A 23,373-nucleotide genomic window follows, 5' to 3' on the forward strand; every position below is an offset into this window, starting at 1 on the left:
ATATAGTTTTACAAGCTGGTCCCAAGCAAATGTGACAACTCTAAAACCAATTGAAACCCGTTATAAGTGTGGCATACAGTAGGTTTATTACGGAGACGTTTAAAGAAGAGTCGACTACGCCACCCTGGTCACTGAACCAGAGAAGTATCCTAATGAGGACACACAGGTTCGGTGTTTCCCTTACACAAAGAATTGGAGACGTGGGTATAAGAAAATACAAAAATATTCTTTATTGGACAAATGTAAAATATTAAAATATGCAGCAATTGGAATCAATCATCACTCCACACACACACGATAACAATACAGACTTATCAGGACTTGTGATTACCGGAAGCAGGGTGAGCTAGCGCCAAACTTCTCCACATCAGCAATGGTCGAGAAGCACAAACACGTGCACCACACTGCACCCTCCCATCAACCAAGATCAATCACTATAGGTTATAGACCACACACACACACGGTGCATCAGGCCCCACCACAAAAATAGAGCAACTAGCTCTCCTGCTCCGGACTCACAGTGCCTGAAAGACAAGAAAAACGAATTACAACAAAAGAAATAATTTACATGAATTCTAATTTACAAGACACAACCACAATACCCAATATCACAAAACAAAATATATGATGCACTCAAACCTGCAGTTATGGGCTTCAGTAAGGTTTTCAGTACATTGGTTTACAGTCACCAGCCTGTCCCGGCTTCACAGGCCGGCTAACACCCACAACCCTCTTTCCTCTGACCGGCTGAGGATCACTCACAAAATTATTAAGTAATGCAAATATTATTCACAAAAGGAAAACAGGGCGAACACATAAAAGATCAAAAACAAACAACATAAATGAAGTTAAATTATCCCAATAATAGGCCTAAAGCAAACTAACTCAAATATATTGAATGCTGGGCGTGCTCACATGAGAGCCACTACTGGCCAGCAGATTATTGAAATAAAACAATAAACAAAAATAAAAGATATTGGGAACAAAACAGCAGCAATGAAAGTCCCAATCCGAGCAGCAGTCTTCACGTACTTTTATAACAGCAGATTCATTCACCTGCAAAAGCCCGGATGTGAACTAAAATATACACCGTACTGGCACATCATTATAATACAGTGATCACACATACCAACATGCGGCGATCGCGTCATTCATCCGGCAGCAACAGAGCGAGAACCAAATAATACCAAGCAAGGGCGTAGGTTTGGCCTCAGCTTTGGTGGGGACATCCCCCCTCCCCTTCCCCCTGGAATTCTTTTGTTGTAAGATACCAGTGCTTTAATGGCGATTTCAGACTGTTGGCAATACAGAATATCACAATACAGAAGTGAATCTACTTCATCTCATTATATTGTATCCTGACCCCAATACACCATCCTGTATACTGTCCCTAAAGAGCTAGTATAACTGTATAGGTCCAGCTACTTCTTCCTCAACATGCTCTGTGACATCTTCACAAGATGTCTGAGTTTTCCATATGTAATTAAATAATGAACAAATGAATAAAATACACACGTATCATAGTATGCATTCAACACAACAAATCCATTATTATTATCTATTATTATTATTATTATTATCCATGATTACAGTATTCCATTAATACTAAAATTGTATCTACTATTCTATATCAAATTCTATTGATATATTCTATTCTTAAATATTAAATTCTTAGGCTACACTCACTCACAAATACATTACATAAATAGAATGTAGAAACGAAAAATGTCTCAGATCCACTGTTTATGTTGACTGCAAGATTCTAAGTTAAGGTCAGCTAATTAACATTCAGTGACTTGCTAACGTAGCATTATGATAGCGCGACTTCTATGAGTCTATCAGTGCTGTGCTGCACAGCCTAATCAATAGGCTACTCTTAACCTTAGTTGAAAGATTGCTGCTGCTAGGTTTAACTGTAACAACATCCTAGGTAACACATACTATCACCAATACTATTTTCCACAGTAGAATCTGCATTTGAAAGACTGGTCAGTCACTACTACTGCCAGTTTATTTGTGTGGCTAGTTATTTTGCCTACTTACACTGCTTTATGAAAAAGCTTCGTATATTTCTTCTTCTTGGGTGGCATAGCTGATCTATCTACAAAGTACAAAAAGTGGCAAAAAACGGAATATTAAAATGTTTTACTCTGGCCTTTGTATGTGGCAGAGAGACAGCCCTGGTAACTTACCGTCGGCGTCGTCGACACACGCGCGCGCACACACACACACACACACACACACACACACCACCCGCTCGCTGCCAGTGCAAGCACAAAAGTAGTCCCGGCCCGCACGTGTAGCCTGTCAGATACACCGCCGCCAATCAAATTACGGCGTTTCTTGTACTGTCGTTGTTTTGGCCGTTGGAATCGATCCAAATAGCAGCGCAAAGATCCAAATAGCAGTTCAAAGGAGCTTGCTAAATATTGGTGGGGACAAATTTGTCATCTCAAAATATTGATTGGGACTAGTACCTAGCGTCCTCCCCTAATAAACCTACGCCCATGATACCAAGGCGAGCTGAAATACACAGATAACCCCATGACTAAAGATTACTCAAAATAAATACGACCACAAGAGCCACAAAGACACTTACCAGAAAGCCAAACAGCAATACACCAGCGATGATTATTGTAGTAGTATGACGTGCGTTTGTATGCGGCAAACGGCGCGCGTTCACCAACCACTGTAAACACTCGGCTTGAACACGCGCTTCTCCACAAGCCGCACAGCACCTGACAAGAATTACGTTGTTAACCGTTTAGCGTCCGGTAGATTTGAGCAATAATAACCAGCTGCCGTCAAACCCATGTACACAAAAGAAATATATTTGAAATATATTTTCAGAATATATTTTGGAATATGCAAATATTTGAAATTGGCCCAATAAATATATTTCACACTTAACATCATATATTTTTGTTATATTTCAATGTATTTTTTTCTGTATGGGTCCTCAAAAGTATCAAAATATATGTGGCATATATTCCAAATACATTGAAATATATTCTGAAATATAACAAAAATATATGATGTTAAGTGTGGAATATATTTATTGGGCCAATTTCAAATATTTTGAAAATATATTTCAAATATATTTCTTTTGTGCATGGGTGACACTTGTAATGCATTACTTTATTTGTTAGATCAAAAAGTAATCTGATTTCGTAATGCACGTTATTGTAATGCGCTTTTTTACTCATAACATCAAAAAGTAATGATTACGTAATGCATGTTACTTGTAATGCGTTTCTTTACTCATAACATCAAAAAGTAATATGATTACATAATGCATGTTACTTGCAATGCGTTTCTTTACTCATAACATCAAAAAGTAATCTGATTATGTAATATGCGTTATTGTAATGCGTTTCTTTACTCATAACATCACAAAGTAATCTGATTACGTAATGCATGTTACTTGTAATGCGTTTCTTTACTCGTTACATCAAGAAGTAATCTGATTAGGTAATGCACATTACTTGTAGTTAATTACTTGTTAGATCAAAAAGTAATCTGATTAGGTAATGCATGTTACTTGTAATGCGTTTCTTTACTCATAACATCAAAAAGTAATCTGATTACATAATGCATGTTACTTGTAATGCGTTTCTTTACACATAACATCAAAAAGTAATCTGATTATGTAATATGCGTTATTGTAATGCGTTTCTTTACTCATAACATCAAGAAGTAATCTGATTAGGTAATGCACATTACTTGTAGTTAATTACTTGTTAGATCAAAAAGTAATCTGATTAGGTAATGCATGCTACTTGTAATGCGTTTCTTTACTCATAACATCAAAAAGTAATCTGATTACATAATGCATGTTACTTGCAATGCGTTTCTTTACTCATAACATCAAAAAGTAATCTGATTATGTAATATGCATTATTGTAATGCGTTTCTTTACTCATAACATCAAGAAGTAATCTGATTGCGTAATGCATGTTACTTGTAATGTGTTTCTTTACTTGTTACATCAAAAAGTAATCTGATTAGGTAATGCACATTACTTGTAGTTAATTACTTGTTAGATCAAAAAGTAATCTGATTAGGTAATGCATGTTACTTGTAACACATTACTTTACTTGTAACATAAAAAAGTAATCTGAATGCGTTATGCATGTTACTTGTAATGCATTACCCCAAACACTGATCATTTCAGATGAGATTGAAAAAACGTATCGCTAGGTTTTCTCAGAGGAGGACTATGATAGAAATGTGCATGTCCATCTTGAACATAATCAGAATTATCAGCTAATAAGGGTAAATATCCATACTCTGGTGCACTGGAGGGAATATCTGAGTGGTTTCCACAGTTGTATCTTGACAGACTGTAGAAAATTCTGATGGAATCACGTCCTCATGTTCTGATATCAAAGATACGCGAAGTGCAACTTGTATGTGTTGTATGAAGCCTTTGCAATATTTTGCATTTATATTTTTTGTATATATTTTATAGTTTTTATATGATTTGATATAATTGTATTGATTAGTTCGTTAAATTCACATACTTTATCTTTTTGATTATTGTCTTATTTAATACAGTATATCTTCAGTTTAAACCATAAACGCATGCTGTCCACTCAAGTGGACATCTGAAGATCTCTTTGAAAAATTTGTAAAAAAAAAACAAAATAAAAATCAATTCTTGTTTTTCATGCCCTAAGAGCAATAAAAAACGCATAGGAAAAAATCCTAACTGAGGATATCATAATTCATGCATGAAAGGGTTAAATGAGCATAATGTTAAAAATATCTTTACAATATTTCTCTAAGTTGATGGTATATTCCTCACTTCTTCATGCATGTCTCTGTATTGTGCTTTTCATGTGCAAGATTCAGCTAGTCTACTGAATTTAAGCACTCTTTTAACACTTTTTGAGCATTAAAAACAACGTTTTAATGGGAGTAGTGAATGAGCAAAAACAGACGAAGGAAGAAAGGCACAGATGGTTTTATCCACCTGTCTGTATCCTCAATAAAACTTCTCTACTCTTAAAGGAACACTCCGACTTTTTGGGACTTTAGCTTATTCACAGTATCCCCCAGAGTTAGATAAGTCCATACATACCTTTTTCATTTCTGTGCGTTCTGTAAGTGTTATTTGACGCACCCACCGCTAGCCTAGCTTAGCACAAAGACTGGATGTAAATGGATAATGGTAGCATACTAATCCCAATAAGTGACAAAATAATGCAAACATTTTCCTATTTACATGTTGTGATCTGTATAGTCACAGCGTGTACAAATAACAAGGCTATATGAGACAGAGACCATTTTTAATCGTATAAATACTGGGAACTATATTCTCACTCGGCGTAGGAGCACAGCTACTTGGGCGGAGTGATTAGCGCAGCACACGAGACGCCCTGTGGTGAGGAGCAGAGAGGTCGCTCAGAGTTGGAGTAATAGAGTCAGCAATTACTAGATAGTAAATTTATAGTTTACAATCATGGGTGTTCGCTGTATTGTAAAGAGCTGCGACAATAAACAGGGGAGACCAGGTAATACTATGATGTTTCATAGAATTCCATTTCCAACCAAAAACCCTGACCTGATGAATCGATGGCTACTTGTTCTGGGTATAGATCCAAACACACATGTAAACAGCATCAATAAGTATTTCGTTTTCTCTGAACATTTTACTATAGACGACTATTTTGAAAAAATGCAAGTTACCACACGGACCATGAAACGTGTGCTAAAGGATACAGCCATCCCATCGATAATAAAGACAGGACAAATTGGATCACCTGTTGCTGCGGTAAGTGTTCCGTTATGTTTTGAGATGACTAACATTAGCCATACTGTAACAGTGCCATGCTATTGTAATGTAACCTTAGTAGTGACACTATTACGCGAATAGAGGCTCCGTGTATCCCCTTTATTGTTATTATCACTGTACTATGAATGATCATCAGAGATGGGACCAAGTCACACATGTGCAAGTCTCAAGTAAGTCTCAAGTCTTAACCTTCAAGTCTCAAGTAAGTCCCAAGTATTTTTTTCTTGGGCAAGTCAAGTCAAGTCAAGTCAAGTCAAGTCCTGTAGTAGGTCAAGACAAGTCCAAGTCAAGTCACCTTATTATTGTAATTTTACCTGCAGAATCGGATCTAAATAAAGTGAAAAGACCAGATATGGGTAACTGTCAATAAATTACAACAATTTGGATTTGCATTGTAAATACTCATGTTGAGTAAAATACACCATGGAATCAAACAAAATCGTAACTTCATAAAATTATTTATTTTTCACTTCTGCCAACAGTGTTTAAAATGTATCGAAGTTTAATGTTGTACGTAAACTGTGTTTACAATAAGTGTATTGTGATTGTCAAAACATTTTAGTAACTAAACTGAATTGTATTCGGTTTAGTGACAACATGTTACAATGTTTACATAGTACAATTTCTGGTAAGCTATGCTTTTTTATTATTTAAATTCAATTCAATTATTGTGATCTGATTTAATATTGACTCATTTGGATAAATATTAGGTAGGCTACACAAGATAGCCATTCATTTTTCTCAAGAAAAAACAACAACTCACCTAATGCTGTAAACATACAGAGAGATATATAATGCGTTTTTTTATTATAATAACAACAACAACTTTATTTAATGATATATGTAAAAATATAATAAATATGTAATAGTACACATATTTAGAAAAATACTTTTTTTTCTAGCCAACTAATTTGCTATAGCCATATTATGGTCATCAAATGGCTTTCCTGGGGTAAATGTTATGTGACATAATTGTTCTCCAGCTGTTTTATTGACCCATTTGTTTGATTGATTGGTCGATATTATGTATGAGGAATATACATTTCGGTAAGTTGTAGGCCTACTGTATCTTTCAACATTGTTCATTCGTGTTTATTTCTAGAGATGATCGGTTCACCTGCCGCTAGGGATCTGTCGCATCACATTTACAAGCGCCAAAACGGTAGGCTATTTATTGTTTGAATTTCGTAATAAAAGTGACAGAATCTGAGAGCTGAGATTTTTTTTATATCATATAACCTGCTCTTGCGTCGCGATTTTTCTGTGCGTGAGAAAATGAATGTGTGGCGACGTGAGAGCATGTGAAAAGTGTCGCGTGTGTCTCACGGTGAATGCGTGAGTTGGCAGCTCTGTCTGGCTATCCGCGATGTTAATGTTGCATGTCTTGCAAAGCGCTGTTCATCTTTTGCCATCTTGTGAATAATTCTTGAAGCCGAAAGCGATGACCCTCGGAGTCAGTACCCCTCCGGCTGACATGTTGATATGATATCTGATCTAAGTGGGCGTGGTGTGCAAGGTAGGAGAGGGCGCGCGCGACTGATGATGGTGTCGTGATCCAGTCATGACAACGCTATTCTCAGCCTGCGCTCCAGCTGGGTAATCAACTTTATTTTTTTAAATAATTTATATATTTTATATTCAAACTGAAAACATGATGTGATTAACACTCAAGTCATTCAAGTCATCGTGTCTCAAGTCAAGTCAAGTCCCGAGTCTTTAACTTCCAAGTCCGAGTCAAGTCTCAAGTAGCCTATTTTATTTTTTGTCAAGTCAAGTCACAAGTCATAGTCACCAAGTCACAAGTCCCCATGTCTGATGATCATTATAACAAAATCCAGACATGGGGACTTGTGACTTGGACTCGAGTCGCTATTTTTATGACTTGTGACTTGACTTGACAAAAAATTAAATACTTGAGACTTGACTCGGACTTGGAAGTTAAAGACTCGGGACTTGACTTGACTTGAGACACGATGACTTGAATGACTTGAGTGTTAATCACATCATGTTTTCAGTTTGAATATAAAATATATAAATTATTTAAAAAAATAAAGTTGATTACCCAGCTGGAGCGCAGGCTGAGAATAGCGTTGTCATGACTGGATCACGACACTATCATCAGTCGCGCGCTCTCGTACCTTGCACACCACGCCCACTTAGATCAGATATCACATCAACATGTCAGCCGGAGGGGTACTGACTCCGAGGGTCATCGCTTTCGGCTTCAAGAATTATTCACAAGATGGCAAAAGATGAACAGCGCTTTGCAAGACATGCAACATTAACATCGCGGATAGCCAGACAGAGCTGCCAACTCACGCATTCACCGTGAGACACACGCGACACTTTTCACATGCTCTCACGTCGCCACACATTCATTTTCTCACGCACAGAAAAATCGCGACGCAAGAGCAGGTTACATATGATATAAAAAAATCTCAGCTCTCAGATTCTGTCACTTTTATTACGAAATTCAAACAATAAATACCGTTTTGGCGCTTGTAAATGTGACGCGACAGATCCCTAGCGGCAGGTGAACCGATCATCTCTAGAAATAAACACGAATGAACAATGTTGAAAGATACAGTAGGCCTACAACTTACCGAAATGTATATTCCTCATACATAATATCGACCAATCAATCAAACAAATGGGTCAATAAAACAGCTGGAGAACAATTATGTCACATAACATTTACCTCAGGAAAGCCATTTGATGACCATAATATGGCTATAGCACGTTAGTTGGCTAGAAAAAAGTATTTTGCTAAATATGTGTACTATTACATATTCATTATATTTTTACTTATCATTAAATAAAGTTGTTATTATAATAAAAAACGCATTATATCGCTCTGTATGTTTACAGCATTAGGTAAGTTGTTTTTTTCTTGAGAAAAATGAATGCCTATCTTGTGTAGCCTACCTAATATTTATCCAAATGAGTCAATATTAAATCAGATCACAATAATTGAATTGAAATAATAAAAAAGCGTAGCTTACCAGAAATTGTACCATGTAAACATTGTAACATGTTGTCACTAAACCAATACAATTCAGTTTAGTTACTAAAATGTTTTGACAATCACAATACACTTATTGTAAACACAGTTTACGTACAACATTTTGTTACATTTTAAACACTGTTGGCAGAAGTGAAAAATAAATAATTTTATGAAGTTACAATTTTGTTTGATTCCATTATGTATTTTACTGAACATGATATTTACAATGCAACTCCAAATTATTGTAATTTATTGACAGTTACCCATATCTGGTCTTTTCACTTTATTAAGATCAGATTCTGCAGGTAAAATTACAATAATAAGGTGACTTGACTTGGACTTGACTTGACCTACTACAGGACTTGACTTGACTTGACATAGCCTGTGACTTGACTTGACTTGACTTGCCCAAGAAAAAATACTTGGGACTTACTTGAGACTTGAAGGTTAAGACTTGAGACTTACTTGAGACTTGGACATGTGTGACTTGGTCCCATCTCTGACAAAATCACTTACTTGGTGGACAGCTGACCATTAGGTTCACTCGGCATGGGGCGTTTCTTCCATTTGATCTTCCGTGGTAGTGAGTGACACAAATATTTTGATTGTCATCACTCATCAAGCCTTGACATTGATGGCAATAACCCGGTCCCATTCATTACAACAAAGGCACTCGGTTTCTGTCGGCATAGGTTGGCATGTTCCACATTTACACCACCAGTCCGTGTTCGTTCTGATTCTCCCTTCGACATCAATCTGTTCGGCATCTTGTCTTACAGTTTCCAAAGTTTGTAACTCCTCGTCTGTGTATTCTGGCTCAAAACTATGTGGTTCTGGATCTTGGTTTGATACACAGTAAAATTCCTCTGACAATTCCTCAAAGTCAGCCATGATCACGAGTCGCGTTCGCTACTAGCTAGTCTGTCACGCTTGTTTTGTTTACGGAACCATCAATAGAGCTGGTAAGTCCCGCCCCTTCCGTAAAACCCCGCTGGACCTCTAGGTTGAAAAACCGTCAATGCAAGTGAATGGGAGAAAATAATTATTTTCTGATCCCGTTTGAATTGTGCCATGAATTGAACATATGTTGTCTGTGAATTTTTTATAACTTTTCATGTTACGAGTTTGACAGTATATGGTATGATTCTTCGGCTAGCAGTTGTGGAAAAGACATAACGAGAAAGACTACATGTCGCCTATGTGACGTCACCCCATAAAGTTGACTTACCCGTGGTTTTCACCAACCTCAACGATTTTGTTCTCTCCCTGAAAGAAGGCGATGAAGTGCATCAAAGACACAGCCATGTTTAGCGGGATCCGTGAGCTAGTGTCCGTGTGCTAGTGGTGTTGACGTTTCAAACGCGTCGAAAGCAGCGAGAGTTGTAGTCCACAAAGTGCTCTCACACAAAGTCTAACCGTATCAAACTTCTACCCGCTAAATTCTAGCATTCTTTACACGAAAAGTTATATAAAAAATTCACAGACAACATATGTTCAATTCAAACGGGATCAGAAAATAATTATTTTCTCCCATTCACTTGCATTGACGATTTTTCAACCTAGAGGTCCAGCGGGGTTAGCGGAAGGGGCGGGACTTACCAGCTCTCTAGTCAGGGCGTCTCGTGTGCTGCGCTAATCACTCCGCCCAAGTAGCTGTGCTCCTACGCCTAGTGAGAATATAGTTCTCAGTATTTATACGATTAAAAATGGTCTCTGTCTCATATAGCCTTGTTATTTGTACACGCTGTGACTATACAGATCACAACATGTAAATAGGAAAATGTTTGCATTATTTTGTCACTTATTAGGATTAGTATGCTACCATTATCCATTTACATCCAGTCTTTGTGCTAAGCTAGGCTAGCAGTGGGTGCGTCAAATAACACTTACAGAACGCACAGAAATGAAAAAGGTATGTATGGACTTATCTAACTCTGGGGGATACTGTGAATAAGCTAAAGTCCCAAAAAGTCGGAGTGTTCCTTTAAACTCGTTTTCTTGATTGACTTTCATCTCAACAACACTAATTGAAAATAACCATTTACTTAATTTATTTGTCTTTGCTTTTATTCAAAGTGTAAATGACAAGTTATCAACCACTTAATATTTTGTTTCTTTTTTATATCCACACATTACAATCAATGAATTATAATGAATCATTTACGAACAGAATTTTTTTATGACCACATTTTTAGTATTTGGAGACAGTGGTTCTCGAGGACAAGTCCCCCCAAATATAAAAATGGCCAAATTGTTGAGATGGTCAATCAAATCAAACTTATATTTTTCACAGAAGCAGAGCGTGAATTCCAGTGTGAAGACTCAGTTTAACGCTGAAAGAGAGTGAGGTAAGATTTAGCGAAAAGGTAACGGTAACCCATAATGAATCAAGTGTTACTACTGTATATTTTTCTAAAGGAATTACTAATATACACATACAGTTTTAATAAAGTTGAATTAGCTAACCTTCTATGTATTTTTTACTCTTCAAAGTGTACACTTGCAGTTGTTGATTATAATTAATTTACTGTTAAGGATAAACAATGTTTAAAATGTATATAATTATCTATCATATTTCAATATTAGTTATATCACGTATTTCGCAGAATACGGATCCAAATAATTATTAGTTCCTTTAGAATGATGTAATAACACTTGATTCATTACTAATGGCCCAGCAAACCATTTTGCTTCGCTCTCGGCTCCTCAGCACAAACCTGAATGTGTGGATGCACACCAGCTCCTTATATACCGATGGCATGCGGATTACTTCCAATTCTCACTGGCCTTTTCTTAAAGTCTCAGAGGTGTTTAGGGTTTTCAAGTGTGACCCCTATGGTGTCAGTCACTGACATCACGTCTCATTCCCTTCATCAGCGAACAAAGGTTACAATCGTAACCAGGACGCTCACTTTAAGTGTAAAATAGAGCCAAAATGTTTGGAGAGAGAGTATAGATCTCTCTTTTATTTTTCTCGATTATAACAGAGTATAACCATCTTTGTTTGTTCATTGTAATTTTACATATTTCTTTATAATGATTTCTCCCAGTGCTGTGCTCTTTTTTGTGCAAATCTACTGTATTTTTATGCAAGCTGTTCTTTATTGTCATAAATTCGGTAACGCTTTACAATAACGTTCAGTTGTAAGTAATTTATAAGTGGTTAGTTAATGATGAACTAATCATTTACAAAACATTCATAAATGATTAGCAAGTGATATGCTAACATGTTATATGTTTTGTAGATTCAGTTATAAGTCATTTACAATTGATTAGTTAATGATGAACTAATCATTTACAAAACATGACTATGCGTTTCATAAATGTTTAATAAATGATGTTACATTTTTGTTGTATGTTTTGCTCACATCAGGTGCACAGTGGTTAAAGACTCCATGTGTTTCAGAGAAGACAGCTGTCTATACCCTCACCAGTCAGCACTTACACTGCAGTACACACTACAGTGTTCAACACCTGTTATAGATGTGTAAACGCATAAATTAATCATTTACAACACTTTCTGCATCCCCTAATCTAAAGTGTAAACTATTCATCACTTGTAAATGTGGTTGAACCTGCTAACGTCATGTAGTACCGCTTACGTCACGTAGTACCGCAAACATCCAATAGGAAAATTCAACTGCAGTAGCCACCGTTCAACCTGAAGAGGGCAGGTTGAACGTTTTTACATCATATATTGTAGAATTAAAACACTTTAAACCCAAATGTCAAAAAAGTTACTCGAATCAATGAACAGCACTAATAAAGCCTCATTCTTACAGATCATTAACTAAAAAAAAGTTGGTTTAGGGTTTAGTTACCCTTTAAAAATGCTGTACAAGCCTTTAATTAGCTCTTAACTCATTTTCCTTCATCTTATATTTCTTGAAGATCAAATTTAAGATAAACAGACCCATTAACCCTCACCTTTCAAATCAGCAGCATGAGCAATGAGAACTTCATCAGGTTTCCTACAGTATATGCTATGAGAGAGCAACCTTGGACAATAACATTTCCCTCTGGGTAGGTTGAACAGGTTCCTCCGAAACTTAAAAAAATGTTTGAAAATGTCTTTGGAGTGTACCAAAGATGTCAAAAACTCATAATATAATAACTTTTGTTGTTGTTTTTTTGTTCATTTTTAGCTTGCTATTCATTATATTGCAGAAGTTTATTTTTCATTTTATGTCAAGTGTACAGTTTTATTTTTTGCATCGTGAAATAAATATGTTCTTTATCACTGTGTTGTGTTTGTTTCCTTTTTCTGTTTAGAAGATAACTGAGCCTTTAAATCGCCTTTATAAATGCTTTATAAGGCATACAAAGTCCTCACTTTAGATGAGCTCACAAAAATAGTTAACTGACCACTACTAAATGCTTTATAACAACCTGAATTAACCATGAATTAGTAGAATATGTGTTAATAAAGCATTTATTAACACACAAAGTAACCATCACCATATGTCTGAATAATAAGATGTATGAATGTACATTTAAATAGTTTATTAATCATTTACTTACACTTTATAAGTGATCTTATAAACCACTGACAAATCCTAAATAACTGGTTTGTAAATAATAAAATACTTCATTTAGAAATTATATATTGAACATTAATAAAGTAGGAAAATAAAATTATTAAACACATTATATATATATGCTTATAAATCAAGAAACAAGCATTTATAGCTGTATTTATAAACTGATTATTAATGTTTATTAATGCTTTATAAATGATGAATTAACTGAATTAACTGTAGTATATATATATTTTTTTGTATATGTTTTTCCTACTATGGAAGTCAATAGCCGCGTTTCCACCGCAATTACCAGGAACTATTTGTCCCAGGAACTTTTTTCATAGGAACTTTTTTTGCCCCAGACCGGTTGCTTACTGCGTTTACACCGCGGTCTAAAGTACAGGGAAGATTATGTAAATTAGTCTGGTGACGTTGAACTGCGTGCGACTGCTCCTCCCAGTCTGCGACGGACAGGAAGCGCGTTTGTTTTGAGTTTTGAGCGCGTTTTAAGTATGGAGGAGATTCAAGCTGTGCTGCTTTTGTGTGTGATCTATTGGTTTACTAACGAGGTAATGAACAAAACGGCAGAAAAGAGACGAGCACTAATACTAAAGCGTATTCAGAAAGCTCGTAATGCTAGATATAAAAGTAGACAACGTTTGTTATCAGCTATAGCGGACATTGACCATGAGATGGATGGGACGAACGCGCGCCATCGGGCAGAAAGAACAAGATTGGTAAGAAATTAATCCATCAAAATGAACAAGAGTTGTGAATAATGTTATTATCGATTACATCAACTTATTTTTTGCAACTTTTGTGTGTTTTAGATATGGGAGTACTATCGAATGCGTCGTGTTTCGCGATCGGTTTGGATACACACTAGAACAACAGAATGGTGGGACAGCGTGGTTCCAACTTTCACCGAAGCACAGTGGATAAAGAATTTCCGGATGTCTAAGGATACTTTTCTGTACCTCTGTCGTCGATTGCAACCCGAACTGGAGAGACATGACACAAACTACCGACATTGTGTACCCATTCAAAAAAGAATCGCCATTGCACTGTGGAAACTTGCGACCAACTCAGAGTATAGAAGCATCTCTCATTTATTTGGAGTCGGAGTTGCTACTGTGTGTCACTGTGTTCACGATTTCTGCTCATCTGTTGAGAAGGTACTCATGCAAGAAGTTATCCAGTTACCAAACAGTGAAAAGTTAAAAGAAATGGCGACGTATTTTGAGTGCAGATGGGGTTTGCCTCAGTGTGTAGGTGCAATTGATGGATCACACATCCCCATTCTTGGACCAGAGGAGTACCACACAGAGTACTTCAACCGAAAGGGCTGGCATTCGATCATCCTACAGGCTGTTGTGGACGGAAGAGGTCTCTTTTGGAATGTTTTTTTAGGAGCGCCAGGTAGCCTGCATGATGCCAGAGTGCTGCGTTTGTCAGGATTGTGGGACCTAGTGGATCGGGGTTTGTTACTACCTGATGTAACCAAGAACATTTGTGGACATGATGTAGGGTACTATGTCCTTGGTGATGCAGCCTATCCTTTGAAGAGCTGGCTGATGAAACCTTTCACAGACAACGGACGACTGACACCCCAACAACTTGTGTACAACCATAAAACAAGCAGAGCCAGGGTGGTGGTTGAGAATGCTTTTGGCAGACTAAAGGGCAGATGGAGGTGTTTGCTAAAACGAAATGACTGCAATACACACAAGGTCAAATCCCTGGTGATAGCATGTTGTGTTCTTCATAACCTCTGTGAAATGAATGGTGATGAGTTCAGAGAAGAATGGGTTACGGGTACATTCAACCAGCCTGATGGGGCACTGTCATCCACTGTAGAGGCCGAGGGTCTAGATGCATGTACAGGTCTAATGAAGCTTTTGACTACAATGTAGTAAACTGCAGTATCACTGGTTACACACCAGAAAGTTTTTTTTTTTTGGTAAGGGAAAAATAACCTTCAGGTGCTGTAATGCGCCTTTTTTTATGCTGTATACACCTGTTGTACATTGTTTTTGCTTTGTAACACTTTTTTTGTAAATAAAAATGATTACTTCTGAATCATGCTTTGGTTTTAATTTATTGTTATCACCTTCTGTTTACAGGGGAAACTTGAAAAATTTGAATAACGTGCAAAATTGTTTTTCAGTAATTAACTAAGCTGTAAGCCATAGTCATAATTATAACAGGCTTGAAAATCTCTCACCTTGCATGTAATGAGTCTATATACGAGTTTCACCTTTAAGTTGAATTACTGAATTCAACTGAAAAAGTTGAATAACTTTTGCACAATATTTCTAAATTTGAGTTTCACCTGTATATTTGGCTGTCAAATATAAAATGTAATTTCATAAGTGACTTAAATTACCTACACTTTGCTTATTTTAACCTGTGCACTTTCACCGGAAATGTTTTACATTTAACCAGCACTTCAAAACCTTACCGTAAGAGCTAAAATTACCATGGAGATGAAAAGGCACTTGATCTCAAAGTGACATTTTACAAACTTTATTTAACACAAGGCAAGTACTGCTTACAAAATATAATTTGAAATAATTTTTAAAATACAATCATGTGAAAAGAAATAAATTACGAGAACAGTAATATATTGTGTAAAGAAAAACAAATACAAATGTATTTTTGAATGACTGGGCAAACTGTCCAACGGACAGAAACCCGGCCCTCTGCAGGAATGCAAACAATATATAAAAATTAGAATTGTGCAAATAAAAATAAAAAATGCAAATGTACAATTTAAAGTGCAATCTCAGAGTTCAAGTGGCTACTTTTTGAATGACTGGGCAAACTGTCCAAGAACAGACAGAAACCCGGCCCTCTGCAGGAATGCAAACAATATATAAAAATTTGAATTGTGCAAAAAAAAAAATGCAAATGTGCAATTTAAAGTGCAGTCTGAGTTCAAGTGGCTACTTTTTGAATGACTGGGCAAACTGTCCAAGAACAGACAGAAACCCAGCCTGAAAGTCCCTCTGCTGCCGTCTGCTTTCTTCAGCTTCCGACTGCAGGAACGCCAACTCCTGCCTCCTCATCTCTCTTTCCTCAGCCTGGCTCTCAAGTAACAGCTGCATATATTTGTCACGCTGTTCTTGTCCAAGCTGCAGGGCGGTCCGGTTAGAATCTTCCATGTCCCTCAGCACATCAAGGAAGTCACAATCCCTTTTCCTCTTCCCTAAGTGCAGAAACACATGACAATAAATACACAAGCCCACCCTGAAAACAATAAAATACTTATTTTAAGTGTTTTCACTACAAAATCTTAAATTTGAAACTTATGTTGGGCCATCATGCTCCATATTTTTATCATGGACCATTTAAGTTTGCAATCAAAAAAATAACACAATGACCCAAAACCATTAGGATTACAATTAGGTCAGTTTTGAAAAGGGGTGTAACATATCACGATACAGTGTTATTGCGATACTCCCAAGACATATGATGAAAGGTTAACAAAAAATGTACTGTTGATTAAAATGCTAACTTTGATATTACATTGTGGGTTTAAATGAATAAGCTTGGACTTGGTGCTTGTAACCCAAGGACAATTGAGACACCAGAATAAAAATATTCATGATTCTGAAGCTGAAAATACAGAATTATTTTAGACGAATATGCTTAACATTGGTAACATATAGATGTTTGGCATTATCAGGACCCACAAATATCCCCCCATTGCATTATATTATACATTAATCTCAACATCATTTTAATGTAGTACTGACAACTAAAACTCTGAAAACCTGATTTTTTTTCCTCACAGTTTTTTTTATTTTGGGTGAACTATCCACGATACGTATTGTTGCATTTTTGTATTGCAATATATTGTTGCACGATATATTATTACACCCCTAGTTTTGAAGTATATTTTTATCAACAGACAACGTTGTTTAATACCTCGTCGTGTGTGTGTTTCGGCGGAAGACATGGGATGAGGGCTACTGGTGATTGCTGGGGAAAACACGCTGGTCTCTGTTGCCTGCACATCGGGGCCATTCATTTCATCTGTAAAAACACGTTGAAAAAAGTTAGTTTGTTTTATCACTGCAACGAGTTTAAGACGATAATATTTATCATGTACATGTGTAATAATTTACCTTCAACCGACTGGTCCTCAGATTCATGAATGGATTCCAAAAATGAAATTGCAGAGTCTTTTGTCACCGCTGCTCCAGAAAATGCCGGCCTGTGTCCCAACAACGCGTCCAGACGGTCAAACCACTTGTTAGTCCGCCGATCGGATCCGCTTCTATTGTTGTGATCCTTGACTTTTTTGTAGTCTTGTTTTAATTTTTTTAACTTCTCTCTGCACTGTTTTCCAGTGTGAACAATGCCCAGCTCGTATAACCGACTCGATATTTTGAGGTAAACCTTTTCATTGCGGATTGCCGTTTCCAGTTCCCGCTGGATTTCTTCTTCCGCAAATACGCTTATTAAAGCCTGGACCTCGTCGTCGGTCCAGCGGTCGTATTTTTTGGTAAACTCCATATTCATTTCCAGACAACTCTTTACTGCACGAAGCCAGGAAGTGCGATTTTTAAAAATGGCGGCTAAAATAAAATGCAGCGTGGATTCAACCAATCAAATGTGACGTGAGCTCAACCAATCAGCATGTTCAGCGCACAAGTCCCACCCCGAAAGTTCCTGAACTCTGAAAAAGTACTACCTCGCCAGCAGGGACTTTCTGGGGGGTAAATTTTTACCCGGAACTTCATTTAGACCCTGGTTCCTGCGGTGTAAACACACCGAGTACCACCCCAAAGTTCCTAGTTCCTGGGGAAAGTTCCTGCGGTGGAAACGCGGCTAATGAGACCAGAAACTGTCTGGTACTGATATTCTTCTAAATATCTTCCTTTGTGTTCAACAGAAGAAAGAAATTCATACAGGTTTGAAACAACATGAGGGCGAGTATATGTTGACAGAATTTTCATTTTAAAGTGGAGTATCCCTTTAATGGATGACCTCACTGTAATCACACAATCAGTGCCAGGTGGCCGGGATCCTCCAGGGCCTGAAAAACTCATATCTTAGGCAAGGAAGAGTTTCAAGCCTGACAAGTCCAGGTCCACGGTGCTGAAAAGGGAGAAAGTGGTGGACAGTTTAGGATTCTAGGTGGGTGATTTGGTTATCCAATCCATCACCAAGAAGCCTGTCAGTAGCCTTGGTGTAATTTTTTATCACCAATTTTTTTTATTTACCTTTATTTTACCAGGAAGTCTCATTGAGATTAAAATCTCTTTTTACAAGAGCGACCTGTCCAGAATGGAGGAGGCTGCATGCATGTATAATATATCACCATAATCAATCACAGTTAGGAAGGTAGCTTCTACAAGTTTTTTTTAGCATTAAAAGTAAAATTTGATTTATTTCTAAAATATTCACTTTGAGCTTTCTGATTCGATTAAAAATATGTACATTGAACAAAAGCTTATCGTCCATCCAAATGCCCAAGTATTTGTAAGAAGATACCCATTCAATATTTTTACCATCAGATGTATAAATGCTAAAATTATCAAGTACTTGTGAATGAGCCCTTGAAAAAAACATAAACTTTGTTTTCTGTGAATTTAAAACCAATTTTAAGCTCACAAAAGCACTCTGGAATGACTGAAATGCAGTGTGAAGCTCTTGCACTGCCTGTGTATACCCAGGTCATTTATATAAATAGAAAACAAAACAGGTCCTAAAATGGACCCCTGGGGGACCCCTTTAGATATATTAAGAAAATCAGATTTTTGACCCTCTACATGAACATAAGTCAAATCTGCCAAATAACTTCTAAACCATTTCACCGTCCCAGGTTCAAAACATGCACTGCTAAGTTTGTTCAGTGGCAATTCATGATCCACTGAATCAAACGCCTTGGATTAATCTACAAATAAGGCAGCACAGTGCTGTTTTCTGTCCATGGAGAAATGCCAGCAAATACGAGCTGAGCATGTAAACCTCACTCTCCTGATCTCAAGAGACGCACTAGAGATGCTAGAGCGCGCCTGCCTCCCATGCCGGAGACGCCGGTTTAAATCCTCAGGGATGCAGCGACCATCATAAGGGAGCTTGAATCTTGGCTCACCACAGTCAAAAAGTCTGACCTACTAGGCCAATTTAAGGCCTGGATATGCTAACATGTTATTTTACCTCTTTTAGGCCTCTGCTTGTGTATGAGGTGACCTTGTCAACAGTGGAGACCATATAGAAGAAGGTCAGTAGCTCCATGGGTGGCTGGGACTGTCATTCAGCTTGAGCAGCGAAGCACCCTATGGAAAGAGAAACAAGCTCCAGCTTCCCGTTTAGCAGCCTCGCTGAGTTCAAGGTATCTCACAGCAGAGAGGCACTACTCTATCAGGACTAAGAGGACTCAAGGGTGACATAGGCAGGCATCACGGTGCAGACAGGTAGGAAGTGGAGAGCACAAGAAGGCCTGCTGAGTCCTGGCTGGGACACAGGGCTTTGGTGGATATTGTAGCTATGGGCCGGTCAGGGTTAGGAACCAACCAACCAACATCCACGCTATTACAAGGCCCATGTTAGAGACTGCTCCCAGCTAGTCCTGTAGGAGGTGCAGGTTGGTGCAGAAGAGGAAAGGACCTGCAGGATGGTGGGCATGCGGCAGCAGGGACGAAGTAGCTGTTGCTGTATTTTTTTATTTTTTTATTTTTTTATTTTAAGCAGCCAATTTGGAAAGAGGTTGTGTATCAGTTATCATAATACTGTACTGGTGTCTCAAAAACAACACACTTTCAGAAAAACTTACATTTCAGATGAGTGTCCTCTTTGTATTTATAGGGTTGATAGTAATTAATTGACAGTGGATTTTAAATCATTATAAATAGTGTTTACTTGACTCATGTCACTTCCTGTGCTATCAGTAGTATTAACTTACCCAATGACAGTGTTAGATTTTCTCTCCAGAAAACTTTATAGGTCTTTGTGCAGTGCTGACATGTAGCCTATATAAAGCTAATAAACTGAAGAATTTAGCTAAAGAAACAAAAGTAGTTGATGTGCCAAAATATTATTTCTATGATGATAACTCTCCATCTGAAGTGATGTTAATTTCTGAAGTGTTTCTTTTATAAAGAACACCGCTTTCTCACATAACGCAGTGAAATGGCCCCTACATGAGTGAATAAATGATTCTCGAGTCATCGATATTAACAGATACAGCAGGACCGCCACGGACACCACCTGGTAACGTCACACGTAAGAATGTGTATTTTAAGCAACCTACTATAGTTTGGTGAACACGCCTATGGTATACCTTTAGTTAAGTTATACCTTAAGAGTCTTCGTAGCGCGGTCTAAGAGACAACATTATTGGGGAACGCTGCCTTGGTCTAATGTAAAGAAATAGCATAGGTTTAAAACAAATCGATAAAATTGCTGTTGTTGATGTATTATAATATCAATAATAAATCAAGACATTTTAATTTCTTTAATGTGTACATAGTTTAAAATAGCCAATTGGTTGAGTTAAAAACTAACCTTTTTACCAAATATGTCCTGCTTGTCTGGAAATTCAGGTTCCCTTACGAGAACGTTCTCTCGTACTGCGTTGCAAACGCTTATGGGAAAACTCCTTTTCTCGAGAATATTGAAGCCCTTATTTTAAAACGCATTTGCTACAGCACAGGCGAGAGCATCAGACCCACGTGAGTGAGCTGATAGGCTGTGCTGTGGGCAACTGCACGAACCAATGGCGGATAGACAGAAGCGCGCGAGCCAATCAGGGCGCTTGGCGCTCTGTCACTGTCAAGCGCGCAAAACTACACGTGACCATAACATATAAATACAGATAGAATCCGCCATTTGACAGATTTAATCTCCTTCAGCTCGACTCACCTCGTCGCTGATTTTCTCCGGTCGTAAGAAGCCCTCGTCGTGGAAAAGCCGTCCAGCGGAACAGCTTCGCATCCCGGCATCTCGCCAGCTGAGCGTTTCCCTGTGGCATCCGACGAAAAATTATATCCTTTTCATTGCATATTTATCTAAAAGAGCAAACCGCTGTTTTCACAGCGCGGCATAATGCCTCTCTCCATCTGTGAGAGCTGCGGGGTCTCCCTGCATGCATCCGACGGACACACCCAGTGTGCGGCCTGCCTCGGCCCTGAGCACGCCGAGGCAGCGCTCATGAAAGGCGGCTGCCAATTCTGCGACGGGATGCCTGTCTCCGTTCTCCGTTCAAGGCTGTCTTCGACGGTGACCGATTCCGCCCACCTTCCGTCTTCGGCGCCCCACGAGCCCCGTAGGAAGAAGCGGCGCGATCAGAGGCGTCCTGAGCGCGGTGAGTTTAGCGAGTGCACGCCGGGCCTTTCTCCTCGTGCCTCGCCCACGCCTTCTTCGCCTGTCCTGTTCTCTCGGAGCGAGCAGCGCCCCTCGTCTGAAGCGGCTGGACTCGTCTCTTTCGGCGCATCTCCGGATGACGTCGATGACGCACTTTCTATGGCGGCATCTGAGAGCGAGGATTGGTCGGGCTCCGCGGACCCCGCCCCCCCCTCTCAGCTAGAGTTTTCTGATACTCGAGCGAGCATTGACGCCGAACTTCTCCGTGTCATGTCTCGCGCTGTTGACGAGTTGGGACTCGATTGGCTTTCTCCAGCTGAGCCCGCCAGAAGCCGCCTCGATGAATGGTACCTGCCGGGGCGCCAGCAGGCCCCTCGTCAGCGCGCCGCTCCATTTATGCCTGAGGTTCACGAAGAGCTCACAAAATGCTGGCGCGCGCCCTTTTCAGCGCGAACGCGCTCATCTGCCTCTTCTACGCTCTCCACTGTTGACGGCGCTGAAGAGAAAGGATATGTGTCTCTCCCCCCACTGGAGGAAGCGGTCGCTGCACACTTATGCCCCCCCACTGCAGGTAGTTGGAGGTCTAAGACGGTGCACCCTTCTAAGCCGTGCAGAACTACTTCGGCCATTGCCAGCCGCGCATACGCTGCCGCCGGTCAAGCCGCCTCTGCACTTCACGCCATGGCGACGCTTCAAGCCTTCCAGGCCAAACTTCTCCGTTCCATGGATGAGTCAGGCCCGGACCCAGACACATTTAAAGACCTCAGGAGTGCCACGGATCTGGCACTGAGGGCCACGAAGACCACCGCTCAAGCCCTGGGCCGCAATATGGCCAGCCTAGTGGTAATGGAGCGCCACCTCTGGCTAAACTTAACCGAGATCAGGGACGCGGATAAATCTGCCTTCCTCGACTCGCCCGTCACAACCTCAGGTCTCTTCGGCCCATCTGTCAGCGGCTTCGCCGATCGCTTCACTGAAGCTCAGAAGGCTTCCAGCGCCATGAGACACTTTCTACCAAAGCGCTCCAGCTCAGTCCAACGGCGCCCCAAGAGCACGCCGCGACCTGAGAAAGTGGTGTCCCAGGTCCTCCAGCCCCGCCCAGCGGTTGAGACCAGTAAGCACATGAAGCCAGCGAAACGGTTCCCGTTCCCTAAGCGCCAGGGCCCGCGGCCGAAGCTGACGCTCGATCACGAGCCCAAGAAGCCGTCCTAACCGGCACAAAGAGGGGTCACTGTCCCGCTGCGGCCGGACCAGCCCCAAAAATCGCTCGACTACTGCTCACGGCTCCCTCTTCAGTTCAGGCGGCTGCAGCAGTTCTAAATGCAGTTCATGGGCCCGTCACATGTCACGCACCCCTGCAAACAAACGCTGTTTTAACAGCGACCCACACAAAGCACAAATCGAGCATAATTTCTCACATGCATACATGTCAGTCCGAGCCCCCCACTCTGGGTGTTCCAGATATGATAATGCCTCTAGCTCTGCGGGCTCTAGCTTGGCAAGCTATCCCCGGAGTTTCAGTATGGGTGATGAACATCATAAAGCATGGTTACTCGCTTCAGTTCGCCCGCAGACCACCGCGTTTTCGCGCGGTTATACAAACCACGGTAAGGGGCACATTGAGTCATGTCCTCCGCACCGAAGTGTTAAGTCTGCTGGCGAAAGGGGCCATCGAGAAGATCCCCCCTTCTCTGAGCGAGTCAGGTTTTTACAGCCGATACTTTCTTGTTCCAAAG

At 39.4% G+C, this 23,373-nt stretch overlaps 2 protein-coding genes and 1 long non-coding RNA gene across 3 annotated transcripts; 1 reads left to right on the forward strand and 2 right to left on the reverse strand.

Annotated features, from left to right (window-relative positions):
* Positions 1-206: 206 nt before the first annotated feature.
* Positions 207-2,240, reverse strand: LOC307169179. The gene is made up of 3 exons (XR_013823062.1): positions 2,193-2,240; positions 2,044-2,101; positions 207-1,295 (listed from the first exon to the last, which is right to left on the reverse strand). It is a non-coding gene; the product is annotated as an uncharacterized lncRNA (long non-coding RNA).
* An 11,375-nt stretch (positions 2,241-13,615) lies between these two features.
* On the forward strand, positions 13,616-15,398 carry LOC307170284 (uncharacterized protein). Its single transcript, XM_079891370.1, has 2 exons — positions 13,616-14,058; positions 14,152-15,398. The coding sequence occupies exons 1-2, from the start codon at positions 13,834-13,836 to the stop codon at positions 15,232-15,234; spliced, it is 1,308 nt and encodes a 435-aa protein (XP_079747496.1). The 5' UTR covers positions 13,616-13,833; the 3' UTR covers positions 15,235-15,398.
* Positions 15,399-16,266: 868 nt separating this feature from the next.
* Positions 16,267-18,147, reverse strand: LOC307170285 (uncharacterized protein; the record flags this gene model as incomplete). Its single annotated transcript, XM_079891371.1, has 3 exons — positions 17,452-18,147; positions 17,252-17,359; positions 16,267-16,529 (listed from the first exon to the last, which is right to left on the reverse strand). Exons 1-3 carry the CDS (start codon positions 17,846-17,848, stop codon positions 16,267-16,269), a joined length of 768 nt encoding a protein of 255 aa, XP_079747497.1. The 5' UTR covers positions 17,849-18,147.
* Between the last annotated feature and the right edge of the window lie 5,226 nt (positions 18,148-23,373).

This window comes from Squalius cephalus (genome assembly GCF_949319135.1).
Source record: "Squalius cephalus genome assembly, chromosome: 13".
In the NCBI taxonomy this organism is placed as follows: Eukaryota; Metazoa; Chordata; class Actinopteri; order Cypriniformes; family Leuciscidae; genus Squalius; species Squalius cephalus.

Coding starts and splice junctions, on each gene's coding strand:
- LOC307170284 (XM_079891370.1), top strand. CDS start 13,834: ATGGAGGAGATTCAAGCTGTGCTGCTTTTGTGTGTGATCTATTGGTTT. Junction 14,059..14,151: donor GGGCAGAAAGAACAAGATTG/GTAAGAAATTAA, acceptor TGTGTGTTTTAG/ATATGGGAGTACTATCGAAT.